The sequence below is a fragment of the Triticum urartu genome, chromosome 6, assembly GCF_003073215.2.
Source record: "Triticum urartu cultivar G1812 chromosome 6, Tu2.1, whole genome shotgun sequence".
Classification (NCBI taxonomy): domain Eukaryota; kingdom Viridiplantae; phylum Streptophyta; class Magnoliopsida; order Poales; family Poaceae; genus Triticum; species Triticum urartu.
In genome coordinates, this window is record NC_053027.1 from 552,866,828 (window position 1) to 552,883,169 (window position 16,342).

The following is a 16,342-nucleotide window of genomic DNA, read 5'->3' on the forward strand; positions in this document are numbered from 1 at the left end:
AAAGTATTGAAGAAATCCATGGCTTCATCATTTGCCGGAAGTAACAGGCATATGATGCTACGAAGCTCTTCAAAGTTGTTTTGGGATGGAGTTCCTAATAGAATAATTCGCCTTTTGGTATGAATTTCAGCAAAGGCCTTCCAATAGCGATATTCGGAAGGCTCTTACTGAACTTTGTACCAAAAAGCGAATTATTCTATCAGGAACTCTGTTCCAAAACAACTTTGAAGAGCTTCGTACCATTATGCGCCTGTCATTTCCGGCTAATGATGAAGCCATGATTTTCTTAAATTCTTTGACACTACACAATGTGACATATAGAAGGGTAGATGAGATCAGGAAAAATATGGACCATTTTTTGCACATCCAGAATGGCGCCATTTTGTTAAATCCATTGTCGGTCCGGACGTCGGACATTCATGAGAGAGGCAGACCGGCCCAAACCCTAGAAGCGTTGTCGAGGCCACTCAAATTTACCAAGTTAAAAGAGCATTGTCGTCGAGACCATCCCAAACCCTAGAAGCGTTGCCGAGGCCACCCCAAACCCTAGAAGCATTGCCGAGGCACCCAAATTTACCAAGTTAAAACAGCGTTGTCGTCGAGGCCACCCCAAACCCTAGAAGCGTTGTCGAGGCCACCCCAAACCGTAGAAGCGTCGAGGCCACTATTATGATTCCTTGTTGTGATTAGCTAGCTAGGTCTACGTTTGCCACTAATATATCCATGTGTCATGTTTGTATATTAATTGCCATGTTGTAATATTTGCAGAAACTATGGAGCACCGAGACATCGAAGCAGAACAGTTGTTGGGGGACATAATCCTTGGCGGAGGTGATGTCTTGTCGTATCTCAACGACACTAATGGTCTGGAAGGAGAGGGTGAAGCAGGCTCCGGTGATCGAACAATGGAGGTGGAAGGACATGATTATGATGGTTCCGGTGACGGAATGCCGATGGAAGAAGGAAACCGTGATGGCAGCTCCGGTGAACGAACAGAGGAAGGAGTTGTTGCAAAATCCGGTGAGGTATATATATTAATTAAGCCTGTGCTGACTAGCTAATTGATGCATTAATTGTTTTGGTATGTACACATATTAACTCTCTTCTTTCTACTTTTCTAGCCCTCAAGATCGAGACAAACTTCGGTAACGAGACGAGGCCCGAAGAAAAAGTTGCGCCAGGATGAAAGGTTCACGATCACAACAATCAAGGGCGATGGCCAACCGATTGAATCCAGCCGGACCAAGGAAGCATTTTCTGCTTAGTGCGGGGTTCTTGTTAGGGACATGATCCCAATTAGCATCCACCAATGGAATAAGCCTAAGAGTGAAGACCCTCAAGTGTCTTATGCCAACGATAGACAGAAAGATGATCTTTGGACCGTGCTGAAGTAAAATTTCACCCTACCGCCAGAGGAGGATCCAGATAAGCCAGTTATAGAGCCATTGGTCAAGGCTCATGCTCTTAAGAAGATGGCAGATCTATTTAGGAGGTGGAAGAATGAGTTGAAATCAACGTTTGTCGACAAAGGGAAGACTCCATAATTCACCAACTGATTTGAGAAGATAAGAGATCACTGGCCCGTATTTGTGGCCCACAAGACATCAGAGAAGAGTAGAAGATGTCAGCGACAAACAAGATAAATGCTGCAAAGAAGGAGCATCACCATCACACGGGGTCAAGTGGCCACCTCAAAGCCCGACCGTTGTGGGACAAGGCTGAGAATGACCTGCTTGATAAAGGGGTCGAATCAAAGACATTGAACTGGCCAGATCGTTCAAGGACTTGGTTCTTCGGGGTTGGGGGAACCTTGGACCCTGAAACAGGGAAGTGTCGTTGGACGGACCAGCAACTGGAAATACCCGTCAAGAAGCTTCAGAAGTATATCGCCGCGGCACAGCAAGGGACGTTCGTTCCCGACAAAGAGAACGACGAGCTCACGCAGGCCCTCGGCAATCCTGAGCACCCTGGACGGACATGAGGCACGGCAGACTCCGTTGCATGGAAGGTTGGGTTTCCCGACGCAGGCGGTTACAAAACCCGGGATAGGAAGAGGAAAGTGGAGCAGACCAAACTGCAGAAGCTGAATGCAAGGGTACGAGCGCTAAAGGAACAAGCAGTTCACGGCCAGCGACCCGTCGGAGCTACCCCAGAAGCTACCCCGCCATCTCATCGGAGAAGCAGTGTGGCTTCCACCGAGCTCCTTCAGCAGCCTGACTTCATGGCTCCCAGCTACCCCGTGGATGCTATCATGGAGGCTCATGATTGCCACCTTATGGTGCAACGGCAGCACCTCAAAGTCAAGGCGGCTGTCGGCTCTGTTGCACCTCCTGAACCCGGCGCAACTTTTCACTGCCTTCCGATTCCATAAGGCTATGTTGTTGTGATGGTCGATGAAATAACGGAGGGATTTGAGGACCTCGAGCTTGACCACCCTACCAGCGAAGGGGAGACTCAGCTGGGTCTTGCTCTGAAGACTCCATGTCTATGGCGGAAGGAGCTCATCAACCTTCCGAACTGGACGCCTCCGCCTCCTCCTCCTCTAGCGAATCAGGGCACTCCACCTCCTCCTCCGTCGGCGAGTGATCAAGGCACTCCGCCTCCTTCTCTGGCTGCTCCGGCGCGTGGCGGCACTCTGCCTCCTTCTCCGCCTGCGCCGGCGCGTCCGAGCAGCCCACCTCTTCCTCTGCCTCGTCAGTAACAGCGGAAGACAGCCGTCGCCGCTCTGGCTACTCCGGCACGTCGTAGCACTCCGCCTCCTTATTCTTCGCCTTGTAAGCAACGAAAGAAGACAGCCGCAGCCGCTCTGGCTGCTCCGGCGTGTAGCAGTACAGCCAGAGGCGGGAGGCAATACAGATTCGATCCATCTCTCAAGCCTCTAGAGAAGTTGCCGTATGAGATGATCGAGGAGGAAAACACAGAGATCTGTCAAGCCTATGTGAAGGACTTTTTTGCAAATAAACATCCACCTCTGGAGGAGAAGATAGATCTGGTGAAATTGAAGCACACTTTGGATGCTTTGAAGCGACCACCACCGTCTACGCCGCAAACCAACTATGAGCGCATTATTGAAAGGTCATATATCGAAGTAGAGCGGTCGGGAAGTACTTGCAGTGATCCAAGGTTAGCAAAACAAAGAAGTGGGAAAAAATTCCCTAGCTCGGCAAACAAGTGAACCAATCGTGCCCCCCGCTCAAGGTGTCTAGCGATATCGTCGCTAATCATCCGAGGATGGTGTCTGGTACCAATCCTGGAGATTGCCTGCCCGACGATGCACATTTTGATACAACGGAGGTGGACGATTTCAAATACCGGCACTGGAAGCCTCCCGTCAAACCTGGTCATCCTCCTCTAACAACGATGATGCGAAGATTCCATGAGTGATACATGAAAACCTGCAGCGAGTCTGGGAAGGATACTTTGACGCTGAGAGTTAAAGAGGAGCATGACCTCATTGGAATTGATATGTTGTCTGTTCCATTTGAGGAGTTCTTGTAGTTTTTCAATCAAAAGGCCCTCGATAAAATAATCGTCACTTGCTATTGTCTGCAAGTACTACTTCTGTAATTAAGTCTCTATATATAGCTCAGCTCTTTCATTGCATGTATATATAATTATCCTCACTATATTATGCAGATTGAAGATCGTCGAATGCAGAAAGGCAGAAATCTATGATATTGGGTTCATTAACATAAATCTCATAGATGAATGGACGATTAAATATGATGCCAAACAAACCGAGGCCAACTTGCTACGATCGTTGCTTCAAAATCAAAACAAAGATAAAATACTCTTTCCTTACAACTTGAAGTGAGTGTTATTTTCTTGTGCATATTCGGTTTCCCTTATTACTCGAGGTTATAGTAATGTAATTGATGAGTTATGCATGTGTGCGCAGCTTCCACTTTATTCTCCTAGAGATTAAGCTTGAGCAGGGACTAGTAACCGTCTTAGACTCAAGACGAAAAGATCCCGAGGAGTATGCGGCCATGACTAAAATGCTCGAGAAGTAAGTTCAATCAATCATTATCGCACCATATCGGCAACTTTGTTCATTTCCTAATATCAAGTAATTATTTTCTTTGTCTCGCAGGCTCTGAGACTGCCGGGGGAGCTGTGATTTACACACCCAAAAGTAAGTACTACTAGCTAGCTAGTTCTGTGCATCTCCCGTTGATTCTAGCTACTTTCATCAATACCATTTATAATGATTCATTATCAGTTTGATTGACCTCTATTTCTCGTAAAGTGCTTGTGGTAGGAACCCAGGAATGATTATTGTGGATACTATGTTTGCGAGTTCATCTACAAGGCGATGGCCAAGAATAAGCGGGGCTACTCTAAAAGACAATTTGAAGTGTGTAAGCAATAATATTCACAATTTCATTTTATTACCATCATTTGTGTTGACTTTCATTCATATAGATGTATTGACCCCTTCTTCAAATTAGATGTGGCAGATGCGGAATGAACTCCTGCCACAAGATTGCATATGAGCAATTCAAGAGGAATTGGCGGGATTCTTTCTTGACCACGTCATCAATAAAACCGGAGAATACCATGTGGAACTTGAGTTCAGATGTTAGGGGATTGTAAGAGATCTTATATTGTATATATGTAGCCAGTAGCGTCGGATAGATATACGAAAACTTGTTGTTTGACCAATCTCTCGGAGAAGGAGAGGTCGATCAGTTCTCTCTGTATATGTTCATGACGATCTTCTGTACTTAGGTTTCCTTCATTTGCTTACTAGCTAGCATGTCGAGTCCTCTCTATATGTATAGTACGTAGCGTCGACCAAGTACGGAGATAAGAGAGGACACTTCTCTCTATTAGCTAGCTAACACAATATATGAAACCCCTAAATTAACCCTACAAAACCCCCAAACCTCCCCCCTCCCTTCAAAAAAAAAAACAAAAACCCCAGCCCCTGAACTGTTGACGCGTGGAAGCCTTTTGGTCCCGGTTGATGCTGCCAACCGGGACAAAAGGCCCTCCTACCTAGGCAAGCCGCAACGGCCACGTGGAGCCCCATCTGTCCCGGTTCGTAGGCAAACCGGGACTAAAGGTATTGGGCTTTAGTACCGACCCTTTAGTCCCGGTTCCGGATCCAGGACAAATGGGCCTCTGGAACCAGGACAAATGGGCCCTTTTCTACTAGTGATCCGGTGCCTGGTACCCTGTCTCCGGTAACCCTACGGCCACTCCTCTGGTGCGTCCGGCCGCCACTGCCGACAACAAGGGTTGTGGCCAGTGGTCGATGAAATGCCATCAAGGAAAAAATATTGTCTTTGCATTTTGGCCGGTGCGAACGTAGGGTGTTGACGATTGTTGTTGTTGTCATAGTGTGGAGATGAACATGGCTAAATTCGTGTCATCTTGAGGAGCCACATATGCTTGGGATTGAAGATCTTAACTATGACCCAGTGTTCAATCATCAAGACGGCAAAGAGGATGCCGAGGTCGATGAGGAGGACGAGGCCGAGGAAGTTGGTGATCCCATGGAGACACAATAAACAGTGAAGCCACCATCAAGAGCAAGGACTCACAACTATTCCCAACATGAAGATGGTTTGCTTTGTGTTATGCTTTGAGCATGCCTTTGTTTGGGCTCGATCCGCAACATAAAACAATCTATGTTGTGGTGATTTTGGAATTTGTAGGTGGTCATGATTTCTTTGGTAGCGACGGTGTTTGAGTTCATGTTGTTGTCTTTGGTTGGGCTCGATCCGCAACATAAACATGCTATGTTGTCGTGATTTTGGATCAAACTTGATTTGTGTGATGCCTTTTGGATGAACTATTTGCATGTTTTAATTGATTGATCCGTGCAACTATATGTGTGTTTGTGGTTTATATGTTGTGAGTGTTTACTTTGAAATATTCAAATGATTGATAATACATTTTGTAATTGCCTGAAATGTATGCATCTAGAATAAAAGAATGAGGAAAAAATTGTTCTCCTCTAAATATAGAGGATTGGACCGGCCACCGTTGGAGGGGATAATTATCCTCCTTTAAAGATAATCAGTTGTATCCTTCTCTAACGGATAGGGGATCTGTTAGAGATGCCTTGGTATTTACAGGGGTCTTTTTGCAACCAGCTGACTACCGAGTTAGCTTTTTTAAAGAAAAGAAAAACCATGGCTAAGCATGTATTCATTAGGAATCCCACAACCTAAATGGCAGAAGAGACCCTCACTAGCAACAACTTGCTAAACAATTTGCGTATTTTTTTTGATAAATAGCACTTTTATTAACTCAAAATGTAGCATCAAAAAATTACAAAGCATGATGAATAATACCCAGCCTCTGCATAACTAAGATGCACACAACCAAATACCAATTGTCTCACGAAAAAAGGTCACCATATTTGCAATAGTAGTCATATAGGACCAACATTATGCTTATGTCAAAGGAGGTGGTGGACCGATTCGAAGATATGCTGCCTCCCATATTGGATAAAACCTTCCTAGCCACCAAACGAAGTACCAAACGTTGTTCAATGCGGTTGGATACGATCTTCGGTCATCTATGTCCATGTGTCTTTAAGTTGGATCCTTCCGCTCTACGCTTATCTTCATCGGCAACGGTTGTTGTTTTGGTGTACTGGTCCTATCGGTTCCTAGCACGACGACTTCCTGGCTATCTACTACAACAAGTTTTGCCCGGCTCCAGCGAGGGAGGGATGATGACGGCGGTGCGCCTTCGGTTCGCTTCGATCAATGCTTGTAGTCTTGCTAGGTGGTCTACGGATCTGTATGTAATTTTTATTATTTATGATATTCTTTGTACTGCTATGATTGACGATGAACAGGTTGAAAGTTTTCTCAAAAAAATACTAGGAAAAAATCCTACGAAAATCCTCCAATAATTCTACGAACCTAATGAACCTGGTGTGAACGGAGATTTTTTTATTTATTTTTTAGGTCGGTGTTTAGGTTAGATTAGTTGAGCGCATGCATGCATTACGTGAGTCAGTCAGCTCGAGAGTCGCGCCATTGAAGGCTCGATGGTGGAGTCCCTAGACGGCCGTTTTTAGTCCTTTGCAATCTTGTTCGTGTTCACATGGATGTAAAACTTTTTGCATTCACCGTCCTTCCTCTGTGTTAGTACTATAAGACGAAGAGTTCTGGTGCTTGAACTTCCGGTGTGATCGTAAGCGCTGTTTGCCTGTGTGTCCTCACTGTGATCCTTCCTGGCCATATATGGTTTGATCTTGGACTTCTCCTCGGACGCACACCGGCCGGCCGTCCTCCGTTGATTGGTTCGTCTGCTGCTGCAGTTCTCTCTTCCCCCGGCCCAGCCCCGGTTGGTTCATGTCATCTTCCACTTTTTGATCTGCAGGAGAAGATAAACTCGTCTTGTGAAAGATGCATACTGCGGGATGAACATCACTACAGTCTACAGGAATCAGGATGATGAGAACAAACATTTCTTGGTGCCTATGATGGGTGATTTCAAACACTATATGGTAAGCAATACCTATTGTTAGACGCAGTCCAACTCCGATTCTTTATGTTTTGTTCTGGAGATCCTTGATGTCTCTACTTAATTTCTACTACTACTACTTCTAATTCTGCCTAGTATATAGTAGTCAATAACTAAGGGCGAGAACTCACATACTGTTCCATACTTCATGTACTACAAATTTGCAACTTTTTGTCTTCTAAAACTTTTTTCTGCAGATCATCGCGAAAGAATTTGTTCAGCGTTTGAAGGGAGAGATGCCAGAAGAGATTAAACTAGAAACAAAAAATGGATGTAGTTACATAATTAAGGTTGCCAGAAACCAAGAACAGCAGCTTGTGCTTACAACGGGATGGGGGACCTTCGTCAAGAAGTTCAGCCTACAGATGGGTGACACCATAATCTTCAGATACAAGGGGAACTCTCAGTTCAATGTCATGATCTTTGACCGGCGTGGCTGCGAGAAAGCTCTATCCGTCGTCGATCCATTCCCGCCCCGCGCGCTCGAAAGGCGCACCGGTGTTGCTGCTGAAACCGTGAACGAACATTCTTCTGGTCATCCTCAGACCGTGGAAACGCCGCGTACTGAAGCCGCCGCTGACCTCCTTCTTTTTCTTCGTGAGCCGATGCAAACTGCTAAAACCATGGACCGCTCTCCTCAGCTCATGCTAACGCCGTCGCCTACTCAGTTTCATGTTGATCATCATCATCATCAGGCCATGCAAATGCAATCACCTGCTCAGGCCGTGAGCCATTCTCAGGTTCATCCGCATCTTCCCACAGAGACTACTGAAGTCGGGAGCCGCTCCCATGTTGATCCCCAGAGCATGGCAATGCAGCCCCCCGGCTTCGAGAGAACTATGAACTGTTTGCAGATGCAGCCACCACCAACTTTGGAAACACATACAGAGCCTCAGTCGGTTGAGTCAAGTCAGGGTAACAGGACAGTGCAGAATAGTTCTTCCTCCTCTGAATCATTAGCTGGTATGATAAGAGTACAAAACATATTCCCTCCCTTGTAAAAAAGAACACACGCACATCAATTTTTTGCAGCTATAGTATTTACTAGTTTTTTTGTACTTGCACAGGAGAAGGAGATGGCTTGTCAGCAGCTTCTTTCTCCTCAGAAGATCATGTCCAGAATGCACGCAGTTACAGGCGTGCTTCTAGAAAAAAAAGCCAATCTAACCTCAGCTCAGAAGCAGCAGTTGAAGGATGGATATATTACCACGAGTAAAACCAGACTAACCTCTGCTCAGGAGCAGCAGGTGAAGGAGAAGGTCCAGTCTATCCGCTCAGACAGCGGAGGGGAAGACTCAGACATACCCATCTTTGTTGCTTTGATGGTCAAGACCAACGTTCATAAAGGATTCATCCTGGTGAGTCGCTCCCCTCCTATTTTCTTTTAACGTTTAAGTCTGTTGAAACTTGCTTCTCTTTATTGATTAAAACACTACAGTATTCTTGATCATGATGTATAGTATTCATTACCGGTCATACCTCAGTTTACACACGTTTTTTTTTTAAAAAAGGGGGGACTCCCCGGCCTCACACGTGATATTAATTTGCTGGTGACCTATTAACTCTTGTGTTGTAATCTGTAATAGACTGTCCCTGACAAGTATGCCGAGCAATATCTCGGAGATGAGCAAGTCGTCTGCTTCCAACTACTTGGGAAAAAATGGAAGGCGAAGTTTAGCAGTTCGCGTGAGGATTATCGAGTTGTAGCTGGATGGAAGAAATTTGTCGAAGACAATGATCTGAAGATGGATGATATCTGCCTTTTTGAGCTGTTGACCAACCAAAGGAGCACCATGGAAGTCCATATTATCCGTGCAAAAAATGGCAATTGATTGACATGCCATACTGCCATCTTACCGAGTTCCCTATCCCTAAACCCTAAAGCAAGTACATTTTTGGTCATGGTGGTACTTCTTTCATGTTGGCTAGTAGAGTCCTGGACTTCTTGTTGTTTTGATCAGATGATTCTCCTTGAATTAGTGATGTCGGTGTGTCACAGTGAATATTGGTTTGAAGCGTCTTGTTGAATTACTAAAACTCATGTTTGATCCATGTTGAGTTAGTTCATGGGCTCTACCAGACTTGCCTCTTGTTGCTATGACTGTTTCTTGCTACATTGGTGGTAGAAAATAACTGCAAAGATTGAGAGCATCATGTGGTAACAGAAGAATTGGAAGTATTATGATTTATTCATGTAGTGATGTGATTCATGGATTTATGCACCTCCAAAAATCCATGTGTATTCATTTATGTACACACCTTATATACAAAAAATTAGGCCCAAAAGAGGTGGCCCTTATCATTCCCTTTATTGAGAGGCTTAAGCCAAAACGGCCGACTCCTATTCAGCTAACGCCGATTAGAACGACCACATACTTTAAAAAAAAAAGGACCATAGTGCGCAAGCTAGAACTTAAGTGCAGTAACAAGTGTTACCATACGAGCAATTTCAGACATTGCATATATCCCCTAAAGCAAAAGCTAGAACTTAAGTGTGCGAAAGACATGACATTTATAACAACTGAAGAAAGATGTAACAATTGTTGCGTTCCACATTACACATGCCAACTGAGCACGACATGGGGAGGCGAAACATCATGGCGTTGTGCATTCCAGTTAACAATGAGGGACGACGCCATTCCATAGTCAATACACATCAGGGCTACAGGAGTTGAATGATCTGTCAGGATCCTAGGTACGCAGAAAGGAAGCTTCCATGGACTGCGGAATACTAGCTGTATCAAATCTGAAGCTTTTGCCAGGGCGGTTGTCGATGTGCTGCATGTCAGATCCTGCTCTAGTAATAACAGGGTTCTCGACAGGCACGAAAACACCCGAGGGATTCTTCGCTTTCCACACAGTACCTGTGCAGTGATGTTACCGTAGATGTTATCAAAAGGTTCACAAGCATGTAAGAAAGGAGTACATGTCCCAACAGGTGCAACATGGGTATATATCGAATACGAAATGTTGCTCCTGAATATAATTCTCCGGGCTCGAGCATGTTATATATTTTTGTATTAGCTAGCATTTTGTTCATTTTTAAAAGACATCTGTGGATCGAGTTTCGACTTGAGAGAACATGATTTGGTAAATTGAAGCAAAACAGTTAACACAGAATTAGTTCGTGACTACTCAGGAATGTTTTTATCTTAGCCAATGACCACAATGGGCATAAGAGGGAGCAGAAGAAACCTCTAGCGGATGTATCTGACTTCTGATATACTGGGCCGATGTGTCCCTGTCCATGCTTTTAGATCCCTGGGACACAAGATAAACTGTAAGGCGCCAAATAATGTGGAACCACCAAATAAATTTAGACCCCTGAGACACAAGAACTCGAACATGCTAAGATTTTAACAACCACCATGGGAGTAATGCTTATAAACAACTTCTGCACAAAGGAACATACAAAAAAAGTGTAGAGAAGTACTGACGACAATGGCAGGGAAGACTCTGACATTCCCATCTTTATTGCTTTGATGGGGAGGACCAATGTTCATAAAGGATTCATCCTGGTGAGTGGCTCCCTCCATATTTTGTTGTATCTTCGATCATGAACGTTTAAGTCTGTTGAAACTTACGTACTTCTCTTTATTGATGAAAACACTACAGTATTCTTGATCAGGATTTATGCATTCATAACCAGTCATACCTCAGTTTACACACACACACACACACACACACAATATTAATGTGTTGAAATCTGGAATAGATTGTCCCCGAGCAATATCTTGGAGATGAGCGAGTCGTCCATTTCCAGCTACTTGGGAAGAAATGGAAGGGGAAGTTTAGCAGTTCACGTGAGAATTATCGAGTTGTAAGTGGATGGAAGAAGTTTGTCAAAGACAATGATCTGAAGATGGACGATATCTGCCCCTTTGAGCTGTTGACCAACAAAAGGAGCGCCATGGAAGTCCATATTGTCCGTGCAAATAATGGCAATTGATTGATATGCCATACTGCCATCTTACCGAGTTCCCTATCCCTAAACCCTATAGCAAGTACATTTTCGGTCATGGTGGTACTTCTTTCGTGTTGGCTAGTAGAGTTCTGGACTCCTTGTTCTTTTGATCAGACAATGCCTACTTCACCTGCGTAATGCTGCAAGTTATTAGCAAACTTGTGTTCGATTCAATGTTGAATTAGTGATATCGGTGTGTTGCGGTGAATGCTGATTTGAAGCCTTCTTGTTGAATTACTAAAACCTATGTTTGATCCATGTTGAGTTAGTTCATGGGTGCTACAAGACTTGCCTCTTGTTGCTACAACTTTTTTGTTGTCGTACTTTTTACTGTTTCTTGCTGCATTTGTGATAGGAAATAGCTGCAAAGAAAGCTCATCATGTGGTAACAGAAGAACTGCAAGTGTTATGATTTATTCCTGTAGTGATGTGATTCATTGATTTATGTACTGCTAGCTCCAAAAATCAATGTGTTTTCACCTATGCCGTTCCTGCAGTTCACTTGTATGTATTCCTATGTTTGTTACAAGGAGAGTGGCACAAGAGAGGTGACGTTGCAAGAGAATATGAAAGCTGTGTACGTACACCTTAACCAAATAGGCTCAAAAAAGAACTGGTCCTTAAGCCATTTGTGCAGAGGCTTGTAATAAGCCAAAAAAGGACTGTCTTATTCAGCATCCGACCGATTAGAAAGCTGGTTAATATATGACCCACATGCTAAGAAAAGGGCCATAGCACACATGAATTCTTCCTGCACTAGCCAGTGTTACCATGCAAACAATTTCAGACACATATATTCCCTAAAGCAAAAGCGAGAACTTAAGTGTACGAAAGACATGATGACGTTATAACAACTCAAGAAAGATGTGACAATTGTTGTGTTCTAGATTACAGATACCAACAGAAGAGGAGATGGGGAAGACGAAATGCCGTGGCGTCAAGGATTCCAGTTAACAATGAGGGACAACGGCTTTCCATAGTCTATACACATCAGGGGTACAGGAGTTGATGATCTGTGAGGATCCTAGGTATGCAGAAAGGAAGCTTCCATGGACTGCAGGATACTGGCCGTATCAAATCTGAAGCTTCTGAAGCTTTTGCCAGGGCGGTTGTCGACGTGCTGCGTGCCAGATCCTGCTCTAGTAATTACAGGGTTCTGTGTGTCAGATCCTGCTCTAGTAATAACAGGGTTCTCGACAGGCACAAAGACACCCGAGGGATTCTTCGCTTTCCACACAGTACCTGCACAGTGATGTTACTGTAGATGTTACCTCAGGGTTCACAACAATGTAAGAGAGCAGTACATGTCACAACAGGTTCACCATGGGTATATATCAAGCACCACAAGTTGCTCGTGAATATAGTATTGCCCTCGAATATGTTATACTTGTGTATTAGCTTTGGTTCACTTTGGAAAGACATCTGTGGATTCACTTTAGACTTTAGAGAACAGGGCTTGGTAAATTTGAAGCAAAACAGTTAATACAGAATTAATTCGTGGGTACTCAGGAATGTCTTTATCTAGGCCAATGACCACAATGGGCATAAGAGGGAGCAGAAGAAACCTCTAGCAGATGTATCTGACTTCTGATATACTTGGGACCGATGTGTGCCTATCCATGATTTTAGACCCCTGGGACAAGCAAAACCGTAAGGCGCCAAATAATGTGGAACCAACAAAATACATTTAAGAAGCAGAACCAATAGAACATGCTAAGAGTTTAACAGCCACCATGGGAGCAATGCATATAACAACTTCTGCACAAAGGAAGATATAAACAATAGTGTAAAGAAGTACTGACATCAAAAATGGTGCAACCATATAAAGCTTCATCCCATTCACTCCACGAGATATTGCATCATCACTAGCAGGTAGAAGATCATCAATTCTGTGCCATGAGATCTCCTGCCATATTCGCAGAGAGAAAAGGTTAGCAGTGGCCATTTCACTCATTTACCAAAAAAAAAAGGTTTAAAGAAGAAAGAGAATAGTAAATAAAAACCAAACAATGCAAATACAATAGCTTTGAAGCTCGAGCAAACACAAAAATTACTAACACAACGCTATATCTAAGATAGCATACGGGGTAATAAGAAATTTGCAAGCAGTTTGGTCATGTGGTAATGTTCAAACCAAGGAAATAAGAACATGTGGGGATGCAATGTGCTGATTAGAAAAACATGTGTGAAATTGCAAAGAGTCTGGGCATGTGTCAGCGGTTACAAAAATAGTAACACTTATCTACACAGTGCCACTTCTCAGCTGGGATGCATTGTTGCAAAACATCAGGACCATTCAATTACAATATGTTATTCAGAAAGGAGAAACTATTACTACATATACAGTACTAACAACAATTGAAGACTACCGATCAAGGAACCATGACATGCATACCAATACCATGCCATATCTTCATAACATGATGTTGATAGGTGCGGAAAAAAATGTTTTACCGAATAGAAAGATGAGGAAAGATTTGAGAATTTGCATACACTGATTTCTTTCTTAGTTTGAGGAGCAAAAACAGTATCTTCCTTAACACCCGTAATAATATAGAGTCGAACTCTCTGTTGTCCAATTGAAACTTCAATGTGGTCATCCATTTTCAACAGCTTAGAAACATCACACCCAGTCTCCTCCAGAACCTGCATAGTTATGCAAATAAATGTCACTTAGGTAAAATTGGTTATGAAATGAAAAGCCGCGAAGTGTAAAACATGGACAGGACGAGCTCGTAATTGGACAAAAGAAAAAATATGACTTCAGATCTTCAAGTAATTTATGCAGAGAACTAATGGGCATAAATACAGCTAATTGGTGCTAAATTGCCTCATTCTCGGTCGAGGAAAACAGTATAGACGACTAGAGAGCTTGATATCCCACCTAGCAAAGAACACATCTAAGAATGAAATAATAGCTGAAACATGAGACTTTTATTTCTGTAAATATGCTACAAATTGGGGATTCACTTGTTATCTTTGACATTGTGACAGTGACACATTGCCAAAAGGAAAATTGATGTGGTCCATTTTTGGCATAAGAAGACGCCCATATGTAGAGAACGGATGCAGGCGTTAACTCAAGAATGCGATGAGTTGGGGTGCATAGAATATCTAGGGCTTTGAAATTTGAATTGCTAGGAAACTAATCTGTAAAAAAAAAAGAACTTCCATGTTCAGCAAACCAGAAAATAACTGCCCAGCAATATCAACAAATAGTATTGCTTCCCTACAAGCGCAGAATGTTTGATGGAAACTGTAAAGCGCAGCGTGGATCAAGCCCAGAAATTTACTTCTCTAACTGCACAAGTATGATCCTCTTCATCTTTGCTCCTCTTTCCACGGGGGAAACTCCAGCTGGCACTAGACTTCCATCCTTTCACAAGTAAGCACTGCAGAGAAAAAGGGAGAAGTCAGCAAACCTTGAGATTCAACAAAATTCCTGAGGAAATTGAGGGCTATTGCATAACATAGTGTGAAGCTATATGCAAATTGAGAAAATTAAGTGATTCGTCTATAAGAGGCTAACAGGTAGCACATGCTAGGATTTAAATTGCATCCTTTCGAGCAGGGCAACTGATGTCAGACGCGCTGCTTATCTCCAAATTCCAATCTTTAGCATATCTGTTGATGTTCCGACCTAGCAGCCTGCTCCTACTTCCTAAACCACATCTAGGGATGCAGTAACATGCTCTCGGATGGGCGTAAAAGACAGAGTGAACAAAGAATTACCCTGTCATAGTTGTCATCGAGGATGATGGCGCCGGAGACGGGGACCCGGAACTTGTAGTGCGTGAAGTCCTTGTAGATGTCGTCGAGGTGCGCGCGGTAGGGCCTGAGAGCGGCGCAGCTGTTGAACACTGCACACACAAGGACGACGGCGACCAGGACGGCGACAATGTCGGAGTCAGCGACGAATCCGCCAAGAATCATCATCCTCGACGGGGCTCAGAGTCCCGGACCGTGACGAGATAGGAGTAGATTTAAAGGGGAAAGGGGCGATCTTTATCTTACTTAGGGAGGTGAAGTCCTTGAAGGAGAGGGACTTGAGGGAGGGGTTGTGCTCCACGGAGTTGTCCTCGTAGAACCAGTGCGCCTGCTCCAGCAGGAACAGGATCCGCTCGAACGACTCCAGGTCCTCCTTGGGCACGTTCAGCACGAACCGGCTGCGGCACGAGATTGGATTGGATTGGATTCGATTTGGGTCGGATGGAGTTGCGGAGATGGGGATCGGGGGATGGGTTAGGGCTACGCACCTGCAGAGATCGTCGAGGAGCTCCTGCGGCGGCAGCTGCCCCCGCGATGAGGACCGGTTCAGTCCCCCGCCGCCCGCCATCGCCATCCACCGCTCGCCGCCGCCCACTCGCTTCGCGCTCGCCCGCCCCTCTCTGGCTCCGGTCTCCTCACTGTAGGCCGGACTCGAGCAGGGGGGCAGTGGAGTATGGGAGCTGTGACTCAAGCCGGAAAGCGTATTACATGCTTTACGTAAATCAAAACTTCATTGCTGCACAAACTATGTGCCATGTTATTTTTTCGAGTCAATTACACCGATGGTGCTTGAACTTGGCGTAAACGATCACTTTAGTGCTAGAACATGCAGGATACATTAAACTGGTGCAAAAACTTAGTTTGGACGTGCAAATACGGTGCAAATCTCGTTTGTATATGACCGCAACGCTGATGAGGCATGACATCATGGCATAGGGCCCGCTGTAAGTGACTGCATAGTGAAGGCCAGGCGTGTGGCGTGCTCCTTTTATAGAAACGCCCTCAAATTTTTTTTATTTTCTCATGAAAAGGCACCTGTTAGACACGTGGAACTGATGGGTATCACTTGTCAATTTTTACTTTTTTTTCTCACGAAAAGGCACCTGTTAGGCATGTGGC

General features: G+C 44.3%; 1 protein-coding gene across 1 annotated transcript; it reads right to left on the reverse strand.

The window, feature by feature from the left end:
- Positions 1-12,279: 12,279 nt before the first annotated feature.
- LOC125515277 (mRNA-decapping enzyme subunit 2-like) lies at positions 12,280-15,914 on the reverse strand. Its single transcript, XM_048680719.1, has 8 exons — positions 15,712-15,914; positions 15,470-15,621; positions 15,188-15,315; positions 14,749-14,847; positions 13,949-14,101; positions 13,258-13,361; positions 13,021-13,088; positions 12,280-12,697 (listed from the first exon to the last, which is right to left on the reverse strand). Exons 1-8 carry the CDS (start codon positions 15,795-15,797, stop codon positions 12,480-12,482), a joined length of 1,008 nt encoding a protein of 335 aa, XP_048536676.1. The 5' UTR covers positions 15,798-15,914; the 3' UTR covers positions 12,280-12,479.
- Between the last annotated feature and the right edge of the window lie 428 nt (positions 15,915-16,342).

What these genes read in the sequence shown, in the direction of transcription:
- LOC125515277 (XM_048680719.1), bottom strand. Translation starts at nt 15,797, where the DNA reads ATGGCGATGGCGGGCGGCGGGGGACTGAACCGGTCCTCATCGCGGGGG. An exon ending in TCGATGACAACTATGACAGG is followed by an intron (nt 14,848 to 15,187) that starts GTAATTCTTTGT and finishes TTTTCTCTGCAG; the next exon opens with TGCTTACTTGTGAAAGGATG. An exon ending in ATGGTTGCACCATTTTTGAT is followed by an intron (nt 13,089 to 13,257) that starts GTCAGTACTTCT and finishes TGCTTGTCCCAG; the next exon opens with GGGTCTAAAATCATGGATAG.